This window comes from Lipophrys pholis (assembly GCF_963383615.2).
Source record: "Lipophrys pholis genome assembly, chromosome: 20".
Taxonomy (NCBI): domain Eukaryota; kingdom Metazoa; phylum Chordata; class Actinopteri; order Blenniiformes; family Blenniidae; genus Lipophrys; species Lipophrys pholis.
Window position 1 is genome coordinate 19,662,045 of NC_137648.1, and position 27,827 is coordinate 19,689,871.

The 27,827-nt window shown below is 43.5% G+C and overlaps 1 protein-coding gene across 1 annotated transcript in view; it reads left to right on the plus strand.

Moving 5' to 3' along the window:
* The first annotated feature begins 714 nt into the window (after positions 1–714).
* The window catches only part of reck (reversion-inducing-cysteine-rich protein with kazal motifs), a 64,100-nt gene continuing 36,987 nt past the window's right edge, over positions 715–27,827 (plus strand). The window contains exons 1-2 of the mRNA XM_080489851.1: positions 715–925; positions 23,161–23,219. Coding sequence (XP_080345977.1) covers positions 853–925; positions 23,161–23,219 — 132 coding nt within the window. The 5' untranslated portion in view covers positions 715–852. The remainder of the gene's footprint in view (positions 926–23,160; positions 23,220–27,827) is intronic.

Below are 27,827 nucleotides of genomic sequence, written 5' to 3' on the forward strand. Positions count from 1 at the left end.
GTGTCTACTTATATATGTTTATATTATATATGACTATACGTCTACTTGTATATGTCTAATTATATACGGATATATGTTGATGGATGGATGGATGGATGATTATGTGTGTAATTACATTTGTCTGTCTATTTATAGTTTAAGTAAATATAAGTAGACACAAACATATATAAGTAGATACGTACATGTTTATATGTCTATTTCTATGCATCTACTTAATACATCCGTGTCCACTTATATATGTCAATGTCCACTTATATATGTCTATGTTTCTAACTAAATATGTTTACGTGTGTACCAAAATCATGTACATGTGTCTTCCTGTATATATTTATCTGTTTCCATATATCTACTTGTATATGAATGTATTTAAATTATTAATGTCCTTAATTTTAATAAATTGTATGATTATAAGTCCACATATATATGTGTATATGTCTACGTTTATATATCTTTTTACTTATGTCTATTTTTATAAGTACATGTGTCTGTATATATGTCAAAGTTTCTGTTAATTTATAGGCTATAATATATTTGCACGTGTGTGTTAATGCATTTTTAATTAGAAATGAATTCTGACGTCTTTCAAAACAAAAGACAGTCAATATATTTATACTATCTTTTAAAGTTTCACTTGAATCATGAGATTCATAAAACGTGTGTTTTCCAGCTGAGTGGGATCCGGCTGTGCGCATGCGTACTGCGCGCGCCCTCCGTGCGTATCGCCGGGGTCTGCGGAGGAGGCGCAGGGAGGGAGAGAGAAACAGACTTTCCAGGGATCCATGGAGCAGCATGTCTCAGCCACACTGTTTCCCAAGTCTTCTCGTCCACGATGCACTTTAGGATTGCAATAAGATGCGTGTGTGTTTCCAGATAATCACTTTCCTCCTCGCCGTCATCTTGTGCAGCCAGCCGCTGCGCGCTCAGGGTGAGTGTGTGTGTGTGTGTGTTTAAAAAGTGTGTGTGATGTTTTCTCCTCCATAACTCCGACTTCAGCTCCCAGTCCAAGAAACCAGCAGTTTTTTAAAAACTGTCCTCACTTGTTGATCCACTGACAGCTGGCAGCGACGCGCGTTACGCTTCACGCAAAACTTCCGCCAGAAAACTCAAGATTTTAACACTTCTTGCCATTTTCACAAACTTTCACCGCTCCGATCATTACAAACTGAGCTGTAACGAAGTCGGTACGCTTTCTTTAAAATTCGTTCACGTCGAATCTCCAGGAAGTGACTATGTTTTAGGTTTTTTTTCTGTATATTTGCTTGTTATAAAACCAAAACTATTCAGTGACTTGAGATGAGGAGCTACCGCCCACCGCGGAGCGTCCAGCAGCGATTATTCTGGGAATAACGGTGCAAAGACTTGAGGAAAAGTTTAACTTTATATCCGTATAAGGAGCTTTAACACTCTCTTGATGTCTCCCAGACTCAAAACGTGACTTTAGAATGAGTTTTAAGTGCGTATGTTGGCTGAAAAGCTGGAGTCTGTTCAGAATGACGCGCCGTGTCGGACAAGTATGAAGAAACTATTTGAAGTTTTTGAACCAAACGGACAAAAAAACGATCCTTTAACACAAGTTTCTTTAAACTAATGGCTGCTGAAGATGTTGTTTTAGTTTTGAAAGTCGACTGTTTGCATGTGTGTGAAATAGCAGGGGGTTGGAGGAAGGAAGCAGCGGATATAGAGGAACGGGGGGAGAAAGAAAATCAGAGGACCGTTATTGCGATTTCCCACCAGACTCCGTGATAATACTGCGCATTTTAAGATTTTCCACTCACATAGCACTACGCACAACTTTTGGAATAACATTTTCAATTCAGTACAAATCTGTACAACTTGTTCTACAATACGGCATGAAAGATCGTCCTGAAAATATAAGAATTAATAATCTATTTCACGTTTCCTGGTGCAAATCTCTCTTAACAACTGTTATTATTAGAATGAAGAAAACAATGCACACACTATTAACAGGCCTTTTAAACAAACAACAACATTTCTTAAATTGTTTTGATCATTACGGCCGTGTATGACATTTTGCAGGACTTACTGTTTATATATTTTTCTCATCTTCAGCCCTCTCAATGCATTTTGCACCTTTTCCTTTTCTGGCTACCCAAAACTGCAATTCAGTCATCACACATCAATATTTCTTATTTATCTTTGCAGGGTTTTAACCTTTTTAATGCCAGTTTAGGCATTGGGGAGTTTTGATCCCAATAACAACTGAAAAGTTTAATATTTTGCATAAAATAAAGGACACGACTAAGAGAATAACACTTTGTTGGTGATTGTGTCAGGATTTTCTCGAGGTTTTTGTACATTTTTAGCCATGAAGAGGATAAAAGACTGTCTCTGGCAATTAATAAAAAGTAGAAATGTGATCATATCAGTTCAGTAGCTGATCTTTGACATATCCAAGCTGATAACTACTGTTAGAGCTCAATCCTCCATTCAGAATTATTTGATTATTGTCTAGTATTTCCATCATATAAGTATGTTGTAGGAGGTTGATGATGAGAAAACGTACACAAAAAAATGAAAACAAGAGAGATAGATAAATAAATCCTAAAAATTATTGAATGTTTATTGTTTAAGTTAAGTGTTTTATGGGGGAAAAAAAGCTGAAAAAATATTGATGCAGATGATTTATTATAATGGTGTTTTTTCTTTTGTAAAGATGAAATACTGCAGGAGTTCATGCTATAAGCGTTAACATGGCCAAAATAATCACATTTAATAAAGAAATCTTGAATGAAATACACAAAATCTGGCAGTCTGAGTGTCTCCCTCCCCCAATCAAGAGAATCAAGACCTTTATTTGTCATAGACACAATTATACACATATATAATGGGCAATGAAATGTTTTTACTACCCGTTCCAGACGGAAACAACAAAGTTCACAATAATAAACATTAATACACAGCAATAATGTTAATAACAATACAAGTTGAACACTGAATATGGTAAATATGTGTAGAACTATGTGTATTTTTCACCCATCTGGGTCTCCTGTACCTCTATGTGTGAAAATACATATATTTATATGATTATGTGCTTATATATGCATACACTATTCTCTTGTGTGCCACTAGCCTCACTATCTTTTACTAATTCTGCAATGTGGAGAATTTCCCCATGTGGGATTAATACATTTTTATCTAATTTAATCAAATACAAAACACACAATATGAGAATAAATGTAGGAAATAAGCAATATAAATCAATCAAATCGTCAAATGGTGCAAAAAGGTATAAATACAAGGCCGTCAATAAGAAATAAAGCATTGCGTGCAGCATGAAGGCCATTGTTTTTGCGTCTTTGTTTCAGAAAAGTTTCGTGTTTACACGGCAACGTTTTGAAAACTAAACGGCGGAAACGCTGGACGATGGTGTAGTTGGCATGCCGGGCCACCAGTTGGCGCTGTTAGTCTTTTCTGTAATGAAACCACACACACGTGCAGCAGAGAACAACGCTCTGTAAACATAAACTATGGGAGAACAAGGACGTTCTAGTGGACCGACGACCAAGCATGTGCAGAACTATTTACTACGTAGTGCTCCTGTGCCGTAGCAGCGTTTTCAAAAAGTTGCGTCTTTCGCGGCTCCGAGCACCGTGACCACGCGAACCGACCCGCAAAACACAACGGGAGTTTTGAATATTCACCTGGAAGACGTCGTCGTGTCTCGCTCCCTCAATGAGAAGCGTTATTTTCATTATTCCGTATAAGGACGTAATAAAATCATCGGCGTATATTTGCACGTCTGTTTAGCAAGATTACGTCAAAACTACTGCACGGAGTTTGTTGAAATCGTCTCCTCAGATAGATGTTGGGCCAGATGGAAGATGGATCGTGGATGAGGATTATATTTTATAGGCTTTTTAGGATTACGTCAAAACTACTTGACAGATTTTCACCACTGATGGATGTGTGTTTTCGGAAATCTCTGGTTGCTCTTGTAATTAAGAACGCATCGTGATATTTAATGGTGATATTTAAAGGTGACGCTTTGACGTACGAGGAGCTGAAATCTCTTTGTTTTCCGAGTGGAGTCTGGCTGTGGGGAGTGAATGAGGAGTGTGTTATCTTGTCGGGGTGCTAACCAATGAATGCAGCAGGTCAAACATTGAGGCGTGTGTGTTAGGAGTGTGTGTGTGTGTGTGTGTGTGTGTTAATTGTCCTGAGTCAACACGGCGCTTTGCCACTTTGCGCCCCGCCGTTACTTTTCTCAGCCTTTTGACGACGTTTTGAGACCCTTTCAGCTGTCCTCCTCCTCCTCCTCCTCCTCCTCCTCCTCCTCCTCACTGTTTTCCTGGACGAGCGGCTCCGCCGGCCGGGTTATAAATCGCTCTAACATGCTGCCCGGTCGCTCTTTGATGTGCCGCTGCACATGGGTGCCGGATGTGGATTTGCTCTGGTTAAATATCATTTTGTGTAGCTAGTTTTTTTTTCTTCTTCTTTTCTTCCTGACACATCTGTCTGGAACATGGTAGGCTCTTGTTCGGGTTCCACATCGTCTCCTGAAACCTGCCGTAGGTGTGATGAACAGCGCCATGTGGTGGTGGTGGTGGTGGTGGAGGTGGTGGAGGGAGGATGGGGGGTCAGCTTCTTCTACAAATTCCGTACATTTTTTTTGTCCTCCTCTGCCAAGCTTCGCGAAAACTTCTCTCCTCTGCAGCTTTCATGTTGCGATCCGGTGGCGGAGGCTCGCCGTGAGAGAATGCATCTGGAACCAATTAGAGTCCACAAAGCGGGAGGAGGAAGAGGAGGAGGAGGAGGAGGAGGAGGAGGAGGAGGAGGAGAAGGGGGAAGGAGCCCCTTTTTTTTTTTTTTCCCCCCCAGTTTTTTCTTTGCGTGTCCACTGCGAGCAGACAAGGGCCCGAGTCCCGCAAACCTAATTATACTTTAGTTGAGCACATGATTAAAGTGCAGCTCGCGGGGCTGGATTTCTCGGCCTTCAGGCCGGCGGAGTCGTTGTCGAGCCGTCGGGGTCGGAGGGGGGGGGATGTTCTGTTTGTTCAGCCTGGAACGACGACGAAAAGCAGCTGAATTTCGTCCTCAGATGGCAACGTAAAATACAGATGTTTTTTTTGTTTTTTTTTGGTATACAAAACCAAACTAGATGCAGTCGGGATGTGCACAACTATGAATCATGCTTCCATAACAGGGGCGTCAAATATTCATCTTGAGTGGTGAAATAGTGTCATAATATTTGTAGTGGTCAGACTATACGTGATGAAAATGTATATAATTTCACAAAACCAAATAATTACTCCCAAAAGTTACAACAATATCAGCATAAAGCCAATTTTAGTGAAACGTTTTGGTGCAAAATACAGTGAAAATAACGTCTCCTATAACTGTTGCATCGTTGGTAATTTTACAAACTCACGCTGATAGCATGGCTTTGAGGCTAATGCTAGTTTGGTAGCTTTCATGGCAGCGTCATCGGTATCTCAGCTCGGGTCTCAGTGTCGTGTTTTGTCTGCTACTCTTAAGGAATTAGTTTAAAAATCAATTTTTCTTTGAATTGTTTTTACAATTTTCTACCTATACATTCTTCTCTTTGTGTGGTTTTATCACGAAAACTAGATCTACACTCGGTAGAGCACAGACTTTCGCCAACGCCACATTTGTTTGCGGAGCCGAGTTAGCTAACATGTTAGCCATTAGCTCATATCGACGCTAACTGACCTGTCAAGGAGCATCACTGTGTGAAACACTGAGCAGGGGGCGTCTCCATGGCAACAGACGCTGATCTCTTTTGATCTCCTCCATGAGGTGCCACTCTCATTCCCTTTGTATGGGAAATTTTATTTGCAGTTTTTGGGGATTTATTCGGAAACGGTTCGCCGTTAACGCCACAAAATCTAATGGATTGGTACTTGGATGATGACAAATCATCCCTGAGGGTTTCATGCGATTCGATTGAGTATTATTTGTGAACCGTTACTAAAATACATACATAGAAACCAATAAATTAATACACGCAAACGAAAACATTGCATTCCCGGCCAACTCGGTAACAAACAACAGCGCCGACTCGTGGCCTGGCATACTAACTACATCGTTTTTTGTTGTTTCTGCCGTTGCCGTGTAAACAGACATGGATTTAAAAACGTGGCCGTGTATATGCGAAAACGACGCATTTTCACTTGATTCATTCTCGGGGCTTAATGAAAACATGTGTTTGTCACTTGTGTTGATAAGTTCAGTAAGTGACCGGCGAAACGCACACAAAGTGAAAACACCATCTGTCGTGTCATTTGTTAACGCAGGATCGTAGTCAAGCGTCTCTTTTATGCATGTTTAAACTCTTCGACTCGTCATTTCACAAGCGCCTCCGTGTTATTTAGTTTATTTGTGCTTGAGATTATGTGAAACTGTCCGTTTTGTCCCGGTCGGAGCTCACTCAGCGGTAAACTAAGCTCTGACATAATCTGCTTGTAGTCTAATGAAAGAGACGGGTGAAAGAAAAAAGAAAAAAGAAAAACGACGGCACCACCGCTCTTGTTAGTGTGATAAATGATCTTTTAGTTTCTCTCACAGTTATTAAAAACACAAGAGTTCCACCAACAATCGGATCCCTTCACGGCCGTGCGCTGAGATACCGTCTGTGCCTCGTGGCCATCGCCGTACTGGAAACGAAGAGGGAACCATTCCGGCGTAATTACATTTTCTGCTCATTTCCTCAGCGCCGTCTCCAAGCCGCCTTTATCATAACATGTACGTTTATTATCCTCCTCCGAGAGACGCTCGCCGCCAACTCCGCTCGCTCACACTCGCTGAAAACGAAGAAGTCGATTTTTCTTTGCACTTTGACCGACTGCAGCTGTTTGTTTATTTGTTTGTTTGTTTGTTTGTTGCACATCCGCCGACCACAGGGAATGTCATGACTCAGCTCGTTAGAGGAGGAGGCCTGGAAATTAAAGGGGCAGTTACGCCCTCCAAGTCACCCAGAACTTCACTGTCTGAGGCGGATGTGGCCGAGATGTTGATTGCGGGTTCGATTCCTCCAATTCCCCCCTGTAAAAGTGTCCTTGAGCAACATTGACTCGTCGTGTGAACGAATAGCCAAAACGCAAAGAAAGTTATGTGTCAATAAGGCCTGTGTCGTCCAGCATCAACAGGTAAACAACAATATTAACAAATGTAATGCAGCAGATCAGGCAGTATGGCGGTGGTGACGGCGGTATGAACCGGGTCGGGATGCGGTACGAGTCGATCTATTCGAGGATGTGGGACAAAGAAGTCAAGGGCCTGCCCGTGTTTGTGGACTACAGCTGGATGGTCGTGGTTTGGTGACGGTTTCTGCAGGCCGACGTTTAGCATTCGTGCAATTTATAGTCTCTGCTTGTGCACCAGTGACCAGTGCTTGTATTTTTAGGGTTTCTACCAACCACCTATCCATCTTTTACACCCACTTTAGACATTTACAGTCCCCAGGAGATAAAGCAGATGAAACCATCGATGAGACTCGGTCAGTAGATACTCGTCACTTCTTCCTCACACGACAGTCGTTTCTTGGTCAACATCTGGACGTCCAGCTGTGGTCCTGAAGTGCCACCGTCCTGCATTACATTCAGGTGTGATGCCACTGGAAACCTGCTGGATGGTGAACTTCCAGGACCAGGATTGGTGCTCTGGTGTCCATCGTATACGGCCTTGTTACCTTCGCCAACGAAAGTTGGCCGAGAAGGTTATGTTATCATTCTAGCGATGCTAACTCGGGTCCGTAAACAAATGTGGCGTCGCCGAAGGTCTGCGCTCTACCGAGTGTAGCTCTAGTATAATATGCAACCTGGATACATATGCATAACAATGAAGTGTCAGACATGCAACAGGACGGTCGTGTTTATTTACAGGTTCATTGAGGACTTGTTTACACAACGTTTCAAGAGAAAATGCATAATTTTTCATCTCAGAAAAGTTTTGCGTTTACATGTTGATACGCTTTTAAACCGAAACACTGAAAACGATGTAGTTATTAGCATGTAAGTTGGCGCTGTTGCTCTAAACATTAACAACGGGAGAACACCAGCATTCTAGTGGACAGACCACCAAGATGGATTGTTATTACGGTGACTGTCAAAATAAAAGTACCAAGTCCCAGGAGAATATGGACTGGGAGTCATGACACAACTGCATTGTTCTTATTGTCCAGCTACTGAGCGTGTGCAGAAGAACTAGTGACTACATCTGTAGTGCACATGCGCAGTAGCAACGTTAAAGAGAAGATGCGTTTTTCCTCTCATTTTCAAAAATGTTGCTTTTTCAGTAACAAAAGTTTTTATTTTCACTAGATAAACCTCATATAAATGGAGCCTGAAAGTCTAAAGAAATCTGCAACTATTGTTGTTGTTGATGTACCTGCACACGTGCAGAACTATTTAATACGGTTGTGGGGCGCCGTAGCAGCGTTTCCGCCGTCTTCACATAGTCTTCAGAGCGTTTTCAAATAGTGTCACCATTTCCAAAAGGTTTTCAGTGTCTCCCGTGCGACCCCCGAACCGCAATAAAAGCTCTGCATTTTCACTTACAAATCATGTGAACGGAAAGAGGAAGCGTTCTCCTGACGTTACCTAAAGACGTACACGTCCTCCAGCGTTCGACGCCCTGAGCTCTTTACTTCACACACCTGAGCGACGGCGGTGGAAACTCTGCGTTTGCTCATCGTCTTTTACCCCGTTCTTTGTTCCGTGACGCCACATGTGGGCCTCATTAAATTATTTCCAATCACACACACACACACACACACACACACACACACACACACACACACACACACACACACACACACACACACACACACACACACACACACACACACACACACACACACACACACAGACACACACACACACACACACACACACACACACACACACACACACACACACAGCGTCAGGTCTGCATCCTCCTTTGACTCTGCTAATCGAATATGAGATGAGAGGGCGGGGTCGTGTGTGTGTGTGTGTGTGTGTGTGTGTGTGTGTGTGTGTGTGTGTGTGTGTGTGTGTGTGTGTGTGTGTGTGTGCGTGTGCGTGTGCGTGTGTGTGTGTGAACACCTGGTCAGCATGTGCCTGGAAAGGTCACTCCTGCTCTCTTGCGTAACCGTGAAGAACATTTTTCCTGCTACGTCGACGCACCATCTTATAAAAACACTGATATGAACAACTCATATGTGAATGTGTATATGAATACACAACTCAGATGTGTGTATTGTGTGTATCGTGTACCATGGTGTGTATCGTGTACCATGGTGTGTATCGTGTATCATGGTGTGTATTGTGTACCATGGTGTGTATCGTGTATCATGGTGTGTATCGTGTACCATGGTGTGTATCGTGTATCATGGTGTGTATTGTGTACCATGGTGTGTATCGTGTACCATGGTGTGTATCGTGTACCATGGTGTGTATCGTGTATCATGGTGTGTATCGTGTACCATGGTGTGCATTGTGTGAATAAACTACAGTACACTGAAGCTGAACCAGCCACCAATTAATGGAACCCAGTTCTGTTGAAATAGTTGAAGAAGTACAGAGGTTTACATGCCTAAAGTAAACAGGAGCTGAACCGTGACTCCATCCTGGTTCTTCTAAAATCAGTGTCCCGGGTTTTCCCATCTATATTTATTGCAAGGCCAAGAGGCCAGAGTTGACCGTCCGCCAGGCCTGGAGGTCTGGGGTATTTTTAAATGGATTTTCATGCATTGTTTAAACGGCCATTACAGCTGGAACTGCGTTGAAAACCACCAGAAAGCCGAGCAGATGTTTCTCCCTGAACGCCTACAGAGATGACAGACATTCCCCTTTATATTCACTGGATGCGGTGCCCACTTTCTCCACTTGTTGAAAACTTCATGTTTACTCTCGCCGATTGCAATTTTGGTTTGAACTACTAAAGAAGAGCGTTTCCCGGTCGGAGATCTCAGAAGAGGATTCTGGGTCGTCTGTCAGAGCTTTGTCTGATCTGAGCTCGTCAGAATTGGACTTGGACTGTCCGGTGGTTTTTGTGTGTCGGCGGCAGCGGGTGTTTCCTCGCTGTTCGGCTCCACCGGGATGTTTTGGCCAATCGGACGGTGGAGGCGAGGATCCGCAGTCGTTCCCAGAGACGATCTGACGGGTTCGAGGAAAACACAGAGAATGAAAACGGCAAACTTTTCATGCGTTTCGGTTGTCTTGTCACATGACGACGATGCTCGGAGACACTGAACATGCAACTTTTTGGAAGTGCGCCGACATGGAAACTAGAGAAAATGCAACTTTTAAAATAATCCTAATAATGATAATACATTTTATTTCTAATGCGCTTTACATTTGGCAAACAAATCCCAGTGTTACAGTAAAAACATGTTTAAAAACGGGTTAGAAAACAGATAAAAACACAAATGCTTTGAATCACAAAACCCACAAATCAGCCGTAAGACTGTCTGAATAAAATGATCCGACTTACTCACCTTCTTTTCTGAAACGCTGCTACTGCACATTCGCACTGCGGCCATAGCAACTAGTTCTTCTGCACATGCTCAGTAGAGACAATAGAACAACGTTTCCTCCAGAGTGTCGTGACGCCCAGGCCATATTCTTTTGCCTTATAATTGACCGTAGAGATGCACAGTAACTTTGTTTTCCCCACAGATACCGATAACTTCCTGCTTCTCACAACGGATGCTAGAACCGATAGTCAATAACATTTTTGAGTTCATAAACACACCTGAGGCAAAGGAAGGCGAACATGGAAGTTGGTGAAAACCCCCTGTCGCGCTGCATTAGGTAATAATGGTGCAATATCTCATAATGTAGTAAATTTTCATCTCATTATGTAATAACAACGCACTTAGAAATAATCGGAGGAGGGTAAAAGCAACAGCAAAGACTGACATATAATGTTAGTCCAACTAAGGAACTAAAATGTTTGCTCATTATTAAAAATACAACCATGTATATGGATAAAGGAAGTTTATAACACATTATACCAAATTATTACATTTTCGTAAAAAAGAAAAGTGGAACACCTACATTATGTAATAACTGTTGCAATATGTAACAAGTTATTACAAAATGCATTCAATGTTTACATAATGAGGAGACAATGTATCAATATGATGTAATACTGCACGACAACAGCAGGGAGCAGCGTCACGGCAAAACAACACACTGAAAATGAGCAGAAACAAGGAAATGCTGGCTATTTATTATTGAACCTTGTTATCGGCCAAAAATGATATTATCGGACTTATGTGTGTAATATTTTTTTTTTCCAATATGGAGCCGATAACCATCGGTTAGGGTAGTTATTGTGTATCTCTAGTTGATGGTCACCGTGATGACAATCCACCTTGGCCGAATGTCTGTGTACTAACAGTATTAATGTTTATATTGTTTATAGTGCATGTGTGTGTGGTTTCCTTACAAAAACAAACAGCACTGCCTACTTGTGGCCTAACGTGAAAACTACATCGATTTCAAAACGTTCCTGTGTAAACGCGACGCATTTTGAAACGCAGAAACGACACATTTTCACATGAAGTGTTGCGTGAACGGGGCCTAAAAGTGGAGACGAGCCAGCTGACGAAATATCTCTGGCCACAATGGCAACAGCGTCTCTTCTAAAGGCGGAGCTTCACTTACACTTTCTTTTTAAATGCAATGAAAACAGACGTAAATGAAGATTTTCACACATTGTGAATCACACGGAGCGTTGCACATCTATTAGTTTAAACTCCTCCTTATAGTCCATATTCACAAAGACTAACGGGCTACACCCAGTGTGCTGTTTTACTACGTTAGACGCAATCCTCAGTGCACTTTTGGCGTTTTTTGATACCTGCAAACCTTTCCCAGATCAATCAAGGAATATTTTTGATTATCAATGGAATGATATTGCGCGAAACTTGTGTGTTGAAATGTGAATGCATCCACAGTGGTGTGGGCATGTAGAGTATACGTAGTGGAAAGTAACATTAAAGTGTGAGCGCGAGCGGACACGGCCAGACTTCCTGTGACGAGGCCTCTGGGGCCTGTTAAAGTCCTGCTTCCACCCGGTCCATCATCGCACACGAGGCACCATGAACTGAGCGTCAGGATCAAGTGAATGAAGCTCTATTCATCGGCGGTCGAAGCCTCTTTAACGCATGCACGTCATCAAACTCCAAATCCCTCACTTTAAATAACTTCCATCTAACCAACTCCCGGTCGAGAGTCTTATTCCTTTTCAGAATTTGAAAACTATTAAACTCAATCTACTTTATGTTCCTGCTAAATGATGATGCAATGACAGGATTTCTTTTGTGCTGTCTTGCTGGCGTGTTCGCCCTCTCCCCATATGGCAAATATCAATTAATCAATGCACAGGAAATGACCTTCGACCTGTATCCATTAACCCCCACCACCACCACCACCACCACCACCACCCCACCACCCAGAGTGTGCCGTGGCCCTGAGGAATGCAGGAAGGAGAACGTTAGCTCACGTCTACGTCCCTCCCTGGAGATGTGGCGGTGCATTTAGTGTGTCCCGCCGCCGCCGCACACGCAAACTACACAAAGCTTTTTGTTTTTGTAGCACTTAGTGCTGCTCGCCATTAAAAGTCACATTTAGTGTCACATCTGCTGTTAAGTTCTGCTCAAAGTTGAATTAAATTGAAATCTACAGCCGGCACGACTTCACCAGGTAAATTACTTGAGGAAAATACTGCATTGTTATAGTTTTTTTTTTTTTTCTTTTAAACACTGATAATACTTTTCTACTAAAGTTAGAATATTAAACAAGCAGCCAGATGGTGCAATGACTTATTCTGGTATTTGTCAGCATGTTATATTATACTCTTAACATGCTGTATTTAAACCTGTAATATTTGTTTTTTGTGTTTTCGTCTCAGAAAAGATGTAGTTTTCCTGTTGGGCCACTAGTGGGTGCTGTTGTCTGTTTTAGTCATGAAACCACACACACATGCAGCAGAGAACGGTACGCCATAAACATTAACAGTGGGGGAACACGGACATTCCAGTGGACAGACGACCAAGCCTCAAACTCCGTGTGGACAGAGGAATACGCAACTTTTCTGGAACGCTGCTACTGTTCATGTGCACCACAGCCATTGCAAATAGCACTTCTGCACACGCTCAGTAGAGACAATCAGAACAATACTTCCTCTGTGGTGTCATGACTCCCAGTCAATATTCTCCCGGTACTTGGTAGTTTAATAGTTGAATGTCCGTGAACTTCCATTGTCCTTTTGTTTATGGCATGACAGCTTTGGACTGATGCTGATGCCGACATTCAGGATTCAAATATTCTGATAGCCGATATGTCGGCCATTAAATGTTTTGCTGCTGGGGTGACTCATCAATGTCAGTACGTAACTTTTTTATGACATCAAGGATAGTGACATCCGATCAAAAACCAAAATTTGGCCGATTGTTCTCTAATGGCTCTAATTGACTGATTAAATTGCCCGATTGATTGGTCAGCCCTGGTACCGTTCTGTGTGTGTGTGTGTGTGTGTGTGTGTGTGTGTGTGTGTGTGTGTGTGTGTGCGCGCGGTTTTTAATTCATTAGTTTGAGGCCATGAATTATTGATTGGAACCAGATATCAGAGATGGATATCCTCAAAGACGTGACTCATTTCTGTGTGATTAATGATGAAAAACCGGTGAGTTTTGCACGTGACTGTTGTGGTTTGATGCTTCCTGCAGCGCCACTGAATGAGAAACGTTTCCTCGTCTGCAATTACTTACCAGCTGACACTTTCACTCCGTGGAGAAGCTGAATGGGCCAGTTGAACAGAAATCCAGTGTTGCGTCCACGCGCCGTTCACACACAGGAAGCTGGCTGGCTGGCAGGAAAACCAGAGTAAAGTTACATTTAAATAGAAGGGGGGGGGGGGTGTTTAAATTCCTCCCCTTATCGCCTCAGCAGCTGGCTCGCAGACAGAGTGAGGACGGCATTCTCAGATGCTTTGGCTAATATGGGACTTTTCTTCTAAAACTGGTCAAAGAGATGAAGTGACTGATGGTTTTCCAGAACGTACGTTTTTATTCTTGCCGAGGTTTCCAGGAAAAACTGGTCGTTTCACTTCCGTGATCACTCGTATAGATTAGATTTTTTTTACGCCAGGCGGTCGTGTTCAGTCAATAACTGCCTAAAGTGTTCATGATGGACTGTGATCCAGCTTTTACCAAAGACTTTGATCGGTATTCTTCCAGCTTTGGACAAATGTGCAAATACAGACAGCGAAACTAATCATACTTTACAAAAGATAATCTTGACCCATCGTATATCATTGGGCTGCTCCGGTGAGCTGATGGGGTCAGAGGTCGTTCTCGGGGACCCACAGCAGTGGCCTGTCGCGAGCTCGCCGTCGTCCTCGTTCCGTTATGAAACATCAAAATGTCCGACCAGGGACCCATCCCCCGTATGGCCTGCAGGTTCCCTCCCCGCCTGTCGACCAGATCCTCATTACTCTGTTTATGTGGACAATAACATTCCAATTAAAATCCGTTTACAGGCCTGAATGGAGTCAAAACGCTCCACGTAAACACCTGGAGGGATTCGGATCGCATTTGTGTTGCAGAGCAGGAAGGAGTCGTAACCTTCCCACAAAGGAAAAAACAGAAATGGCACTTTATTCTTTTAAATTCCTTCTTGGGTTTCATTTATGGTTGGCCAACAATTAAGGCCTGGTTACTCAAGAACAATCTGAAAGTGTTTTATATATCTCAATATTAGCAGATACATCTGCTTCCTGCTGTTTTTCCTATTCGTGGGTGTCAAATATACAATCCTTGATAACCTTTACATGTATGGAAATTTTAAAAAGGAAATATTTACTGACTTTTCTGTAAAAGTAACTACTGTTCCCAATTTGTCCACTAAGGGGCGCACTATGTGACAAACACAGAATTTTTGTGATTTTTTTTTTTTACAGAAAAGTTTCACCTTTACATGGCAGCGTTTTGAAACCGACGTCCGTTTACACGCAAATGGCAGAAACGCTGAAAACGATGTAGTTAGTGTGTTGGGCCACCAGTCGGCACTGTTGTTTGTTTTAGTAAAGAAACCACACACACACACACACACACACACACACACACACACACACACACACACACACACACACACACACACACATGCAGCAGAGAACAACACGCTATAAAACTCCCGAGTCCCAGGAGAATATGGAATATGGAAACCAAGACACTGGAGGAAAACATTGTTCTGATTCTCCATCTTCTGAGCATGTGCAGAACAATAAAAAAAAAAATCAACGTTTCAGAAGTTTTGTTTTCCCCGTTGCCACGGAGATGGAGTTGAAACGTTTTAGAAAAGTTACAGGTTAAGTTAATTTATCAAATTTGTAGCTGAAAACAACTTTTATTTCGCAAATTCAAGCCCCCCCCCCAAGGATTTTTCTGTATTTTTTGCGTTCCGTTCTACCATTCCTTGTGGGTTTCCATAGTTGCTGTTGCACTTTTGCTTAATCCTGGGTTAAAGCTTGAATTTGTTGAATGACGGAGCCTCATTAACTTTTAATTTTGCGGTTGTTTATATGCATAACAACTCTAAATCACAACTCAAGCGTAACAACTCTGAGGACAATCTCAGCAATGACGTTGAACTTTTGACAATATATCTGATGTCTGCAGTCATTTTTAAGAGCATTGAGAAAAAAATTTTTTATCGAAACTCAAGTTTTTCTTTATAAAATCATAGTTGTTTTCTTTTCTTTATGCCAAATGGCGCCAGCCCTAGCCGATGCGTGTACCTCGGTTTTTGACCCTGTCATGGACAAGAGAAGTCGCAGGCTGTCGGGGATCGTTTTGACCATTTTCAGGACAATTATCTGGTTTTAGGTCTGGTTTAGATCAGGCGGCTGTGAACTCGTTTCTAAAACGGCACGACGAAGCCCTCAGGGTACTGATGCGACTGGAGTGTCTCTTGACAACCGGCCAGAAAACAACCCGGCTCTGATTTGATCCGTTCACGTCTTCACACATCTGAAGACGTTGCGCAACATTTGCACGAAGCTTTTCCAAAGTCATACAGTGGTTTCGTGATATTTCTCTCTGCGCCACGCAAACCGCGGCGCAGCAGTGTTTTTCATCGCCGAGACGCTCCTGCATCCAGTTTGGCCGCCAGCTGGTCCTCGGACCGCCGCTCAACACCACATCCATGTCACCCGGGGGCTCCGCTCAAGACGCACATTTTGGAAGTTAATGTGGAATGCTCGTGCACTCTGCGGGTTACTGCCGCTCACATGGGGGCTTCTCGGCGCCAGACTCCATCTGACCATCGAGTGCTGAGCGAGAAAAGAAGACCCTGCTAATGTGAGTTGCAGGTGGAAGACAGAGCTCACATGCTGCCTGCGTTTGTTTGAAGCTGTGTGCTTTCTCTGCTGTTTGACCCCCTGGCGAGGGGTGAAATTGGAAGACCCCCCCCCCCCCCCCCCCCCACCCCCACCCCCCGGGTGATTCCACCATGTGTCACTCCTGCAGAGATCTCAGACCTCATGCTGCTCTTATCTGTGGGCCCGAGCTCAGATTTCAGAATCCAACTCAAAAAGTTTCACATGTGACAATGTTGGATTCTTCAGGTCGAGGAGGGTCATGCTTCAGCACGTTTTAGAGTGGAAACGAAAAACCTTCGTCGTGTGTGATTACATTACTAAAACAAACAGCACCCACTAGTGGCCCAACATGAAAACTGCCATTGTTTTCAGCATTTCTGCAGTTTCCTTGTAAAAAAAACAAGAAAAAAGCATTTTCACTTGAAGCGTTGCCGTATAAACAGGACCTCAGTTTCCCTCTTTAAACTTTACTTCATGTAGTCCTGCTCGGTTTATGGTTCGATTTATCATTTATTTTTCAGTCACTGAATGTAAGACATCGTGAAATTGCCGCTTTTCACCTTCCTGTCATAACATGGAACTTTTTGTAATATACTTGTCTCAGTTCAAGAAATGACTTGGGACATATTACATTTAAAACATGATATCACCACATGCATCCATATATATATATATATATATATATATATATGCTGTATATATTTCAAGAAATACTGAATAATGTGTATTTAACTGTATGATTCTATGTAACCATGTTAAAATGTGACTCCAATCCACACCATTTATGTTTTTTGTAAAATATTTGAGCAACTTGACATCATCTACTGCCATTGTCTTTGAAATGTGTGAAAAACACTGCAAACTGCAGAAGTGATGGAAAGGTCAGATCAGTAGATCCACTTTTGTCGTCTGGTTTGATCACAAACTGGCAGCTCAAATCCCAAAGGTTTGTTGTGGATTTCTGCTCGTCTCCTCCGATGGAGAACAGCTTCGCGGGTCATACCGACTCTTTGAGGGCCGGCGAGCTGTAAACCGGACTGATGCTGAATGAAGGCCTTTCTGCTGCGCCGTCCTTCATTCCACAGCAGAACAATGGGGGCAGTTCTCGTTCCCGTCGGGCCAGAATGGGGCCGGCGCTCATTAGCGGCCGGCCGGGGGCCCTCGTACTGTACATGAATGGAAAATAACGTTGTCCCCCCCACCTCCCAATTATTATGTCACCTGCCATTGTTTGGAGAAGCTGTGTGTCAAAGACGGGGGGGGGGGGGGGGGGGGCTTCACTGCTTCTCGGTTCATTCAGGTTAAAATGTACACGGATGAAGAGAAAGTGGCTTTGTCTCCATTTGAAGCCTTTAGTCCCAGTCTGTAACAACCGTCTCAGATTTTAAATCGAGTTTGAGGCTCTTTGCTCTCTGGAGGTTAGCATTTAGCATTTAGCATCTAGCATTGCAGCTGCAGCGTGGATCCAGACGCTTCCAGAAACCTCCTGAAGCCTCTAAGGCTTCAACAAGTGACGCGAAGGGGATCTTTGAGGTCATCACGGTGAAGAGCTGCGTTTTCTTCAACATGTCAGACTAGCCTGAGCGTGGCTAGCTAGCAGCTAGCAGCAGCAGCTCGCAGCAGGTTGTGTTGCAGGTTAATATCGAAAGCGTCGACTTGTTCACTGCGCCAGTGCAGTCTTTTAATGTCAGTTTCTGATTGGACAGAGAGTTGTCTGACTGCTCTGTTGCGCCGACTGGTGGTATTTGGGCGCATGACAGAGAAACGGTTCAGTGTACATGAAAAAGAAACTAAAGTTTCCTGATACCAAGAGGTTCAGCGAGGCTTTAGTCTTTGTTGAGCATTCTCAAGGCCACATTTTCATGGTCCTTAAACCTCGGCTCGTGCCGTCCAACTCCACATATGGTTTGTGTGTTTATGTGCAGGATTCTACTTCTAAATTTCTATGTGGTCTGTGTTCTTCTGTGTTTTTGCTGTGTTTGGTGAGTCACAGCGCCCCTCAAGGCCTGGCATGTGTACTACATGCCCAGAAGCCTCGTGTTGAGCCGTGTTTATAGTGAGGTGTGGACGGAAGTTTTTTAAGAGAAGGCCAATGTCGTGTGGATGTACCCTCAGTCGAATGTTGATATTTTCACTGGAGCTGCTGCGGCGCCATCTTTGATATCCCAGAAACCCTTGCGGCAGGTTTCCAAAGATGACGTTAGTCAGGAAACTTCCGTCAAATTCCGTTTTGTTTGTAAACATATCGACTTTGGTGATCGATTTGGGAAAGTGGGAATTGGAAATGGATGGACTTGTTTCGATGTTTTGGTTTATTCTCTGTGTAGAAGTGATAATTTTATGGGCGGTATTTGTTTCTGGTAGAGTAACTTTAAATTCTTGGTCTTGTGATGTCCTGGTCTTGGTTTTGACTTGGACTTGGTTCCTGAAGGTCTCGGTGTTGTTCTTGGTCTTGGAACGCTTGGGTCTTGGTCTTGACTCGGTGTCAGGTAAAGTGGTCTTGGCCACAGCGCTGTCATTTAGCTCGGGCTGCGTCCCAAACAGCCCGATGAACCTGGCGAACCTCCACCGGAACGGAGGAATCACCAGTGGGGCCACATGAAAGACCCTCCGCCCCCGAAAAGCTTAATGTAGGGTTCAAAGCGAGTTTCAGTCGCGCTCCTAATTGCTGCTGCACACTCTCCACATCACACACATGCGGCGCGAGCCTGCTCTTCTTTACTGCATCAAAGATGAGTGGAACAGACGCAGTGATGGAATCCAGAGCCCGCTGTGTCAGGCGGCTGCACACACTCCAGCCGGGCCTCACGCACATGAACACACTGATAAGCCGGTGTTATGGTTCTCATCGGCCTCCGTATGGCTTTCAAGTCCCCCTAATGCCTGCCAGCAGTGGTCAGTTTGGGGGCTGCCAGCTCCAAATAAGGAATCGAGACACACTGGCAAGACGATTCAAACTGGAGCGGGATGTTTGCGCCAAAGTTTGTTGACACAGGAGAAATGTAGTATTTTATAAGATACATATTTGAGAATTACCACGTATCTGACTTCCACTTTCAAAGCCTCTAATAATGTTTTTTTGGTTTTTTTAATTCTTTGGATTGCTACTATTGGTGCCAATGAAATCTATTCATGTGAATTTCTTCGAAAATGAGGCATGGACCAAACTTTGTTATCTACTGCGAGAATTATTTTTTTTTATCTACTTTGACAACAATTTTTAACATTGAACATAACCAGGACTTCAATATCAAAACTTTATTTGACACTTCGTTGGGCTGGTTTGAGTCGATTTTAGCTATTTTAAGTGTTTTAGCTATGTTGAGCTATTATTGCTCAGTTTTACAACCACACCTGGTTCAGCTATTTTAAATCAGTTTTAGCAGTGTTTTTCAGCAGTTAGTTTGTCATTTTAGCCATTTTAAAGGGGTCATATTATGCAAAATCCACTTTCTAAAGGTTTTCCAACCGTTAGAATCGTCCACATACCTGGAATAACCCCCAGAAGTGAAAAAAGTCTGTCATCTCCCACCCTAACCCTAACCCTTGGCTTGTTTCAGTTTTTAAAAAATGTATTGCTCCAACCAGCCAATCAGAAATCAAACCCTATATAGTGTCATTGGGTGTTTAGCCAATCCCAATCAAGGTAGGCCCTTCTTTTGACTCCTCCCACAATTAGGCAGCTCTGCTCTGGCACATGGCACCAGGAGAGGGAGTACTTCCTCCTCTTCCCATGATGGGCATGTGTGGACGGAGCCAGTCCAGCTCACACAGACACAGCAGATTCTGAATGCAGCTCCTATGATCTAATATTCAAATGCAGGAGAATCAAGGAAAAACTGAATTTGGGGTAATAAACTTTGAATACGTTTGTGGACCAACGAGACCATGTGAAAGTGTTGAAAAGCTGCATAATATGGACACCTTGAAAGCTTTCAAATGAACTTTTTAGTAGTTTTCATCCTCGTCTTAAAGCTCCAGGTAAAGCAGCAGGTTGCCCACATTGAGACTTTCCTTTATTTGTTTTTAATCCTAGTTATTTTGCAAAGTGGTAACTCAACATTTCTTGATTTAAATGTCACATTTGTCATGATGGAGCTGACAACAATTGTCTAGGCAGTTTGTAGTTCAACGCTATTGGTTCCTTTTGGGGGGCGGGGCTTAGCCACAGCTGGATTGCTGCTTATTGATGATTGATTGATTGAATGGTGGCGCTGGACGTGAAAATGACAAGTGTTGTCGTGTCGCTCATGAAGAAGACGGGAGCGCCGAACCTCTGCTTTCAATCAGCGAAGAGCTCGGCTCTGAAAACACTTGTACCTCTTTAGCGGACGGGTCTTTATCCTCAGTAAACATGTGGCATTTGTTACGCCCAGCCACATTGTGTTTCACATGTACAGCTGTGTGACGGCAGACGCACTCGGGGTGGGTTTGGGGTCCAGAAGACGGCGGGGCCATGCCCTTACATGGTGACTGGATCACAGAGTTTAGAAACCATCCAGCTGAAGGAAAACACTGGGGCTGTTTGTATTTTCCACCGCTGTAGATACATCCGTAACAACACCTCCGACGTGTGACGGGCTCTTCTTAAACAATACCGGGGAGATGAAAGCGAGCTGGAGGAACGTCGCCGTCCAGAGTGTGTCATCCATCACGCCTGTCATAACACTTCACGGAGCCGCGATGAGCATTGTTTTAGAGGAGGAGCTGGTCGTTGCCGGGAAGAGGAAAGCAGATTCTCTCTGCAAGCTTTGAAACAGAACCAGCTTTATCTTCAGCCTGTAGGAGCGGATCAAATGGGCCAGCCTTCAGTCCCAACAAGCATCAAAGAGTATTCATGTTGTCTCCTTTGAACCACTTTAGATTCTGACCAGGAAAGCCAGGTTTAGAGATACTCTGACCCCAGTCACAGAGTCATCACAACTTGTGAAACCCTATTAAATCCTTCAAATGGACAAAATATTAACTTCTAACCTACTCCCACCTCCATGTACCTTAAGCTCTGCAAAAAGACACTTTATTGGAAAACTGAGTTACTTCTTCTTGTTTCCTAAAACGGAAGAATAAAGAGTTAAAAACAATCAGAAAAGACTTGGAACAAAATAGCTTTATAAACTGTAATTCTACTAAATAATGGCAAAGCATGACACTTCTGCTTTAAACTTGCAAGAAAAACAATTGGAACTGTTAACAGATTTTGAGGACCCCTTTTTTTTTCTTTTCAATTATTATTATTTTGATCGGCTCATTTTCCGTCCATGCTATTGTTGCTGCGGCTACATTGACCGGACGTCGCCATCTTCGACGTGACTCATCGACGCAGGCTAATCAATGTATTTGTGTCTACGTGTCAACCCAGCACGAAATAAATGAATCGGCCGATATATCTTATATCAAAGTTTTGTATTCGCTAATATCGGAATCGGCATCCATATAAGTCGGACCCTACTCTCGATATTGTCCGTCTACTGAGCATGTGCAGAAGAACTATTTACGAGGGCCGTAGGGCGCATGACCCGTAGCGATGTTTCAGAGAGTTTCCGTCGAGATGAAGTTGTAGTGTTTTCCCAAAAAAAGTTGTGTTTTCCGTGACTCCGAGCGCCGTTGTTGTTTAAACAGGCGCCCAAAACACAATGAAAGTTTTCCGTTTTCACTTAAAAACATGCAACGGATCCGTGTTTCTCTATGACTGGAAAACCTCTTTAAAGTTAACAAATCTAAATAAGCAGAGTTCGTTTTAGTTTTATTACATATTTGCATTAAAGGCCTCTAACGTCAGCGCCACCTCTGCTGGTTGAGAGCGTTGGGAGGATCTGTAGCCTCCCGTCGGGGTGACCTGAGCTCTGGAGCTCTCTGGCAGCTCGGCATCACTGCGTAGAAGTGCGGTAAAGTCCACACCGTGAGGTGGGAGCAGTGTGTTGACAGCAAACACAGCCAAGTGGCTTACTGGAAGCCTGGGCTGGGCTGCGGTTTGGAGCCGAGCTGCCAGCCAACAACTCCCCCGTTCAGCCGGGTCGTAATGGACGGCATTCAGGAGCTGCAGACGCTGCAGGACACGTAGAGTGCTGCGGTAATATAACCCCAGACCGTGTGTTATGAGAATAACGCAGACAACAAACAAAGAAAATATGTAAAACAGATTTATTTGGATTGAAATCTGAAAGGCTGCGACCAACTTCAATAGGATCCAGTAATAATTCTTGTTATGCTTGTTAGTAATTCTATGTTAAGCTTGAGGTAAATACAACTGCCCACGAGAGCTTTTAGTATACAAGGAATCCACTCATGACTTAAGATCAGTTAATCTGAATTAAAAACGGTCCTTTTAAGTTCACCAAGTTAGAAATTAGATTTAGTCGTCAACGATTTAGTTCCAGATTTAAGATTTAAATGAATGTTGATCATAATTCCTGGATTGTAAATCACAGTCATATGTAACGCTGAAAGCAACAATGTTTTGAAAACATGAATAGAATAGAATGGAACAGCCACTTTATTGTCAAACTCTGCCCTCTAAAATTACAAATGGCCGCCATTTTTTCCTCCTGGCTCATTAGCATTTAAGCGCGCAGACATCGCCTGTTCTCGGTCGAGCTCACGAGAGGGACTTTTAGACTTGCTGGATTTTAGACCAATTCTGAATTTGAGAAAATACTTTTTGAATACAACGTTGTTGGATCTCTAAGAACTATGCAAAATTGTTAAAAAAAACCAAAAAAAACTGTACAATATGCGACCTTCAAGTTTTCACTTGTCTTGTGTCTGATCACTGACTCTTCTTTCTTTCTTTCTTTCTTTCTGTGTCTGCAGATCCCTCCTGCTGCCACCATGCTGCAGAGTTCTCACCATGCAAAGAAGCTTGTGACCAGGTACACACACACACACACACACACACACACACACACACACACACACACACACACACACAGCCCATTATGGTCGGTCCATGAATGGAGGTTTTTGAAGGATGGGGTGGGGGTGGTTGGTCGTCAAAAGTTTTTTTTTTTTTTTTTTTTATCTCTGTGGCTGTTTGAAGTGCTGAATAAAACTTGTGTGTCAGCCGCTTGAATCGGGAGCAGGTGACACACTCTCGCACTCCCGAAGCCCTCGTGTTCTCCTGAAAACGACACAAAGGAAAGAAAGCAAAACACGCAGCCTGAGCGCTCAAATCCCGGCACGGCTCTTAGCGGCTGAAGAGGGAGGCGGGGGCCGACCGTACCGTCCTCCTGCCGGCTGACATCATCATTCCCCCGTACGGAGCATGAAAAGAAGCATGGTGGCCTCAGATGACCTGGTGAAGGGTGTGGTGGAGGCTTGCAGAGTGTGAGTGGTTGTGTTTTCCATGTCAGGCTGTGAGGTGGTGGGCCTCAGCCACACGTCGTGATCTCCAGAGTCAGCTCAGTTCAGAGGGAAGCTGCCTGGTCACACCCAGAAAATGAGCAGTTCCACTGCTACTTATACTGAACCACAGCAGCTCAAACGATCGCTTTCCGCTTCCTGCACGTGCATCAATAAACCAGAGTGAAAGTCCTCACACTCTCTCCGGCTTTTTATTTTTCTCCGTTTGAGACTGTGAAACAGATTAAATCCTCAAGTCTTTAGTTTCAATAATCCTGCATATCTGAAAGTGTGGATGAGTGATGGATGATGAATATTCTGACAGGAAGGACATTGGGTGGAAAGGATGAAGGAAATAAAACAAATATGAAGATGAAATCCAATCTTTTTTTCTCTTTGAGTTGTCCATAAACTGTTGCATGTAGCATCGCTGATGCATGAGCCCCAAATCTCTTTAGCATGTAGCATGTAGCATCACTGGTGTGTGAGTCCCAAATCTCTTTAGCATGTAGCATCACTTGTGTGTGCGCCTGAAAACTCTATAGCATGTAACATAGCATGTAGCATCGCTGGTGCGTGAGCCCCAAATCTCTTTAGCATGTAGCATGTAGCATTGCCATATTCGTATCGGGAAACTTTCTGGTGCCGGTTTCGATGGATCCCTAAAGGTGACTGATTTATTTCATCATTGAAGATAAATGAATTGTTTTTCTTGATATTTTCTATAAAGACAGTTCGATTTAATGTGGGCGGTAATAAACACTTTCGTCTTTCGTCAACCTCTCAAATTTATTTAACGTACCATTAACAGTTTTTTTTCCCTGATGAAGCAAAACTTCATGTGAAAGTTTCTGAAACTTCAGGTTTTGAAGGCTCAACGGGTTCGTTTCATTGGCCGATTCGGGCAAAAACTCTTTAAGATGAGAAAAGTCGCAGACCTCCGGCCTGTGGGATGAAATAGTTCCCCATCAGACCGACGTATCTTCACTCGTCCAGCGCCGCAGTGGAATCAGCTGTTTTCGACTTGCTTTAGATTGAACACCCCTGCCGGCTCTCAGGCGCCGATTCCACATTAACGGACACCAGTTTTCTCCCTCAACCTTTTCTCTGTTTTGTGAAAAGGTGTTTGATGAGTCCGACTGGATCCACGCTGCAGCAGAAAGAGCCCATTACTCCCGACAGCCCGTACTTATTCACCTTTCACAAAGCGCCTCGCGATCGCGCCGCTCGGATCGTCGGCTTTGTGGAGATTTCTCTGATTATCTGCCAACTCTGCCTTGAGTTGTATTTTTCTGTCAGTTCAGCAGAAAGGCTGTTTAGAAAAAAAAAAAAAAGAGTTGCTGTTTGAAGTCTGCATTCGTCTGATTGAGTTTTCCGGGTTGCCAGCTCCCCGGAATAAAAAACAAAACAAAAAACAATCCCACTTTTAGGGCATCAGATAACAAGCTGATTGTGAACACCTGCTGCTCTGGAGGGAATGGAAACTCCTCTCATGAATATTGCCGTGCAAGCACAACTAATTGCCTCAGATATTAAAAAAAAAAAAAGAGAGAATGAACTGTATTGAGTCTGTTGGATGCAGTGGGATTATGACTATTTGCATTGGAAACAGTTCATCTGAAACCATTAGATATTTGATTCAGTAAGAAAGTGTCAGCAGAAGCAAAACATCTCACAAGAATCACGATATTTTATATTTAATTGCGTTTATTATCCTGATTGGGTCAGCAGTTACTGCACACATTGGTTTGGATTTGTCGCCGTTCAATAAATCCTAGTAAAACATTCATCTTCATTACTTTTTTAAACTAACCAGCAAACATTGAAAAAGCTGTTTTGCCGGTGTGTTTACACGACAAGCCACGCTGAGCCACTGAAAGTGCAACTTTTTGAAAACACTCCGACTCCGTCTTTGCTGAAACGGGGGGGAAAACGGAACCTTTCTGAAATGCTGCTTTTGCGCATGCGGACTACGGTCGTTGTAAATATTTCTTCTGCACATGCTCAGTGGATGGACAATAACAACAATGGCCGCCTCCTGAAGTGTCATGACTCCCAGTCCATCTTTTCCTGGGACCTGGTAGTTTTATTTTGACAGTCACCGTAATAACGATCCAACTTGTTCGTACGCCCACTAGAATGCCCGTGTTAATGTTTGTAGCAGCGATTCGGCCGTCCATATGGCGACAAAATAAGGTGCGTTTTCAAAAAGTTGTGTTTTCAGTGGCTCAGATCACCGTTGTCGTGTAAACAGACACCTAAAACGCTCGGAAAGTTTAGAATTTTCACTTCAAAATGTTGTGTAAACCGGGCCTCTGTAGTGCTAAAGAAACCCGTGTTTTCCCCAAGTAGTTTTTCAGAAGAAGTTGCGGAGCCAAAGTAGTGACAAGTAATTGACAAGTTGGACGTTCTTGTTTATTCACCATCCCAGTCGATGTAAATTAGATCCGGGGCCGATCCGATCCAGTATCGGTATCGGGTTCCGATACCAAAGTAATTCTCATTTGAAATCAACAATAATGATTGTAATAATATTAAAGCAAACCGAGCTCTGGTATCGGAATAATATCGGTATTGGCAGATATCCAAATTCGAGTATCGGGATCGGATCGGAAGTGAAACAACGTGGCTCGGTGCGTCCCTAATGTAAATCCCATCTAAAACCAATAAAAGGTCGTGTGAAAGCATTTCCCTTCACCTCGCCCGGGTTCCCCTCTCTTCCTCTCTGTCCCTTTCACCTTCCCGGTGTCTCACAGTTTGTCAAGACGTTCACACTGAAGTGTGAAGCTTCATTCCTGAAGAGTTTCCTCACCCACCAGCCTTTGGCCCAACCCAGCGCATCTCCTCCTGGTGCCTGCGTCTTGTTTATCTCAGGGTGTCAGTTCACAGACAGACGGGCGTTTCTCACCAACTCTCAGCAGAATGAACACCACGCCGTCCAGCAAGCGTTCTGGGGATTGTTTGTGTATTAGTTTACACGTACAGTGTTTTAAATTACTTCAATGGAGCTCAGAGCTTCGAATGAAAAGGAACCGATCTTCAGAAATGGAATTTTCCCGGCAGTCCTGAGGCAGCGAAGCTGTAAATCTCACTCTGTGTTTTCATGACTTCACACTTCAGCCGGAGACTGCTGGCGATGGCTGCACTCTCCCAGGCTCTCGCCTTGTGCTCTCACATGGCGTTTGGCTGAGTGTGTGTGTGTGTGTGTGTGTGTGTGTGTGTGTGTGTGTGTGTGTGTGTGTGTGTGTGTGTGTGTGTGTGTGTGTGTGTGTGTGTGTGTGGGTGTGTGTGTGTGTGTGTGTGTGGGTGTCTGTGTGTGGGTGTGTGTGTGTGTGGGTGTGTGGGTGCGTGTGACTGACTACATGGTGGCGCTCACGGTCTCACGCAATCCTCCGTGACGGGGAAACAAGACCAAAGGTGTGAACACACTTGGCAAGGCTGAAAGTGTTATTGATGCAGCACAAGATGAAATGTGTTACTACATAATAACAGACTGGAGGCGCAACAATGTAATGCAGGACGGACAACACAGCGATACACAGCGATACACAGCGATACACAGCGATACACAGCGATACACAGTGATACACAGTGATAGACAGCGATACACAGCGATACAAAGCGATACACAGCGATACACAGTGATACACAGTGATAGACAGCGATACACAGCGATACAAAGCGATACACAGCAATACACAGCGATACACAGTGATACAAAGTGATACACAGCGATACACAGCAATACACAGTGATACAAAGTGATACACAGCGATACACAGCGATACACAGTGATACAAAGTGATACACAGCAATACAAAGCGATACACAGCGATACAAAGTGATACACAACGATACACAGCGATACACAGCGATGCAAAGTGATACACAACGATACACAGCGATACAAAGCGATACAACACTAAAGATGTAACAAAGTGACATAAAACTCATAAAACTAAAGATGTAACAAAATAAAAATGTTTTTGAAAACGCTCTAACTCTATCTCCACGGAAACGCTGCTCAGAGGCGAAGCGTGTCAACAGGCAAGGCAGGCGGCTGCTTGTGGCTCCAGGCCACTAGGGGGCCCCCACGAGCTGACAAACTTTCACCTTCTGACCTTTTTTGGTTGGTTTCA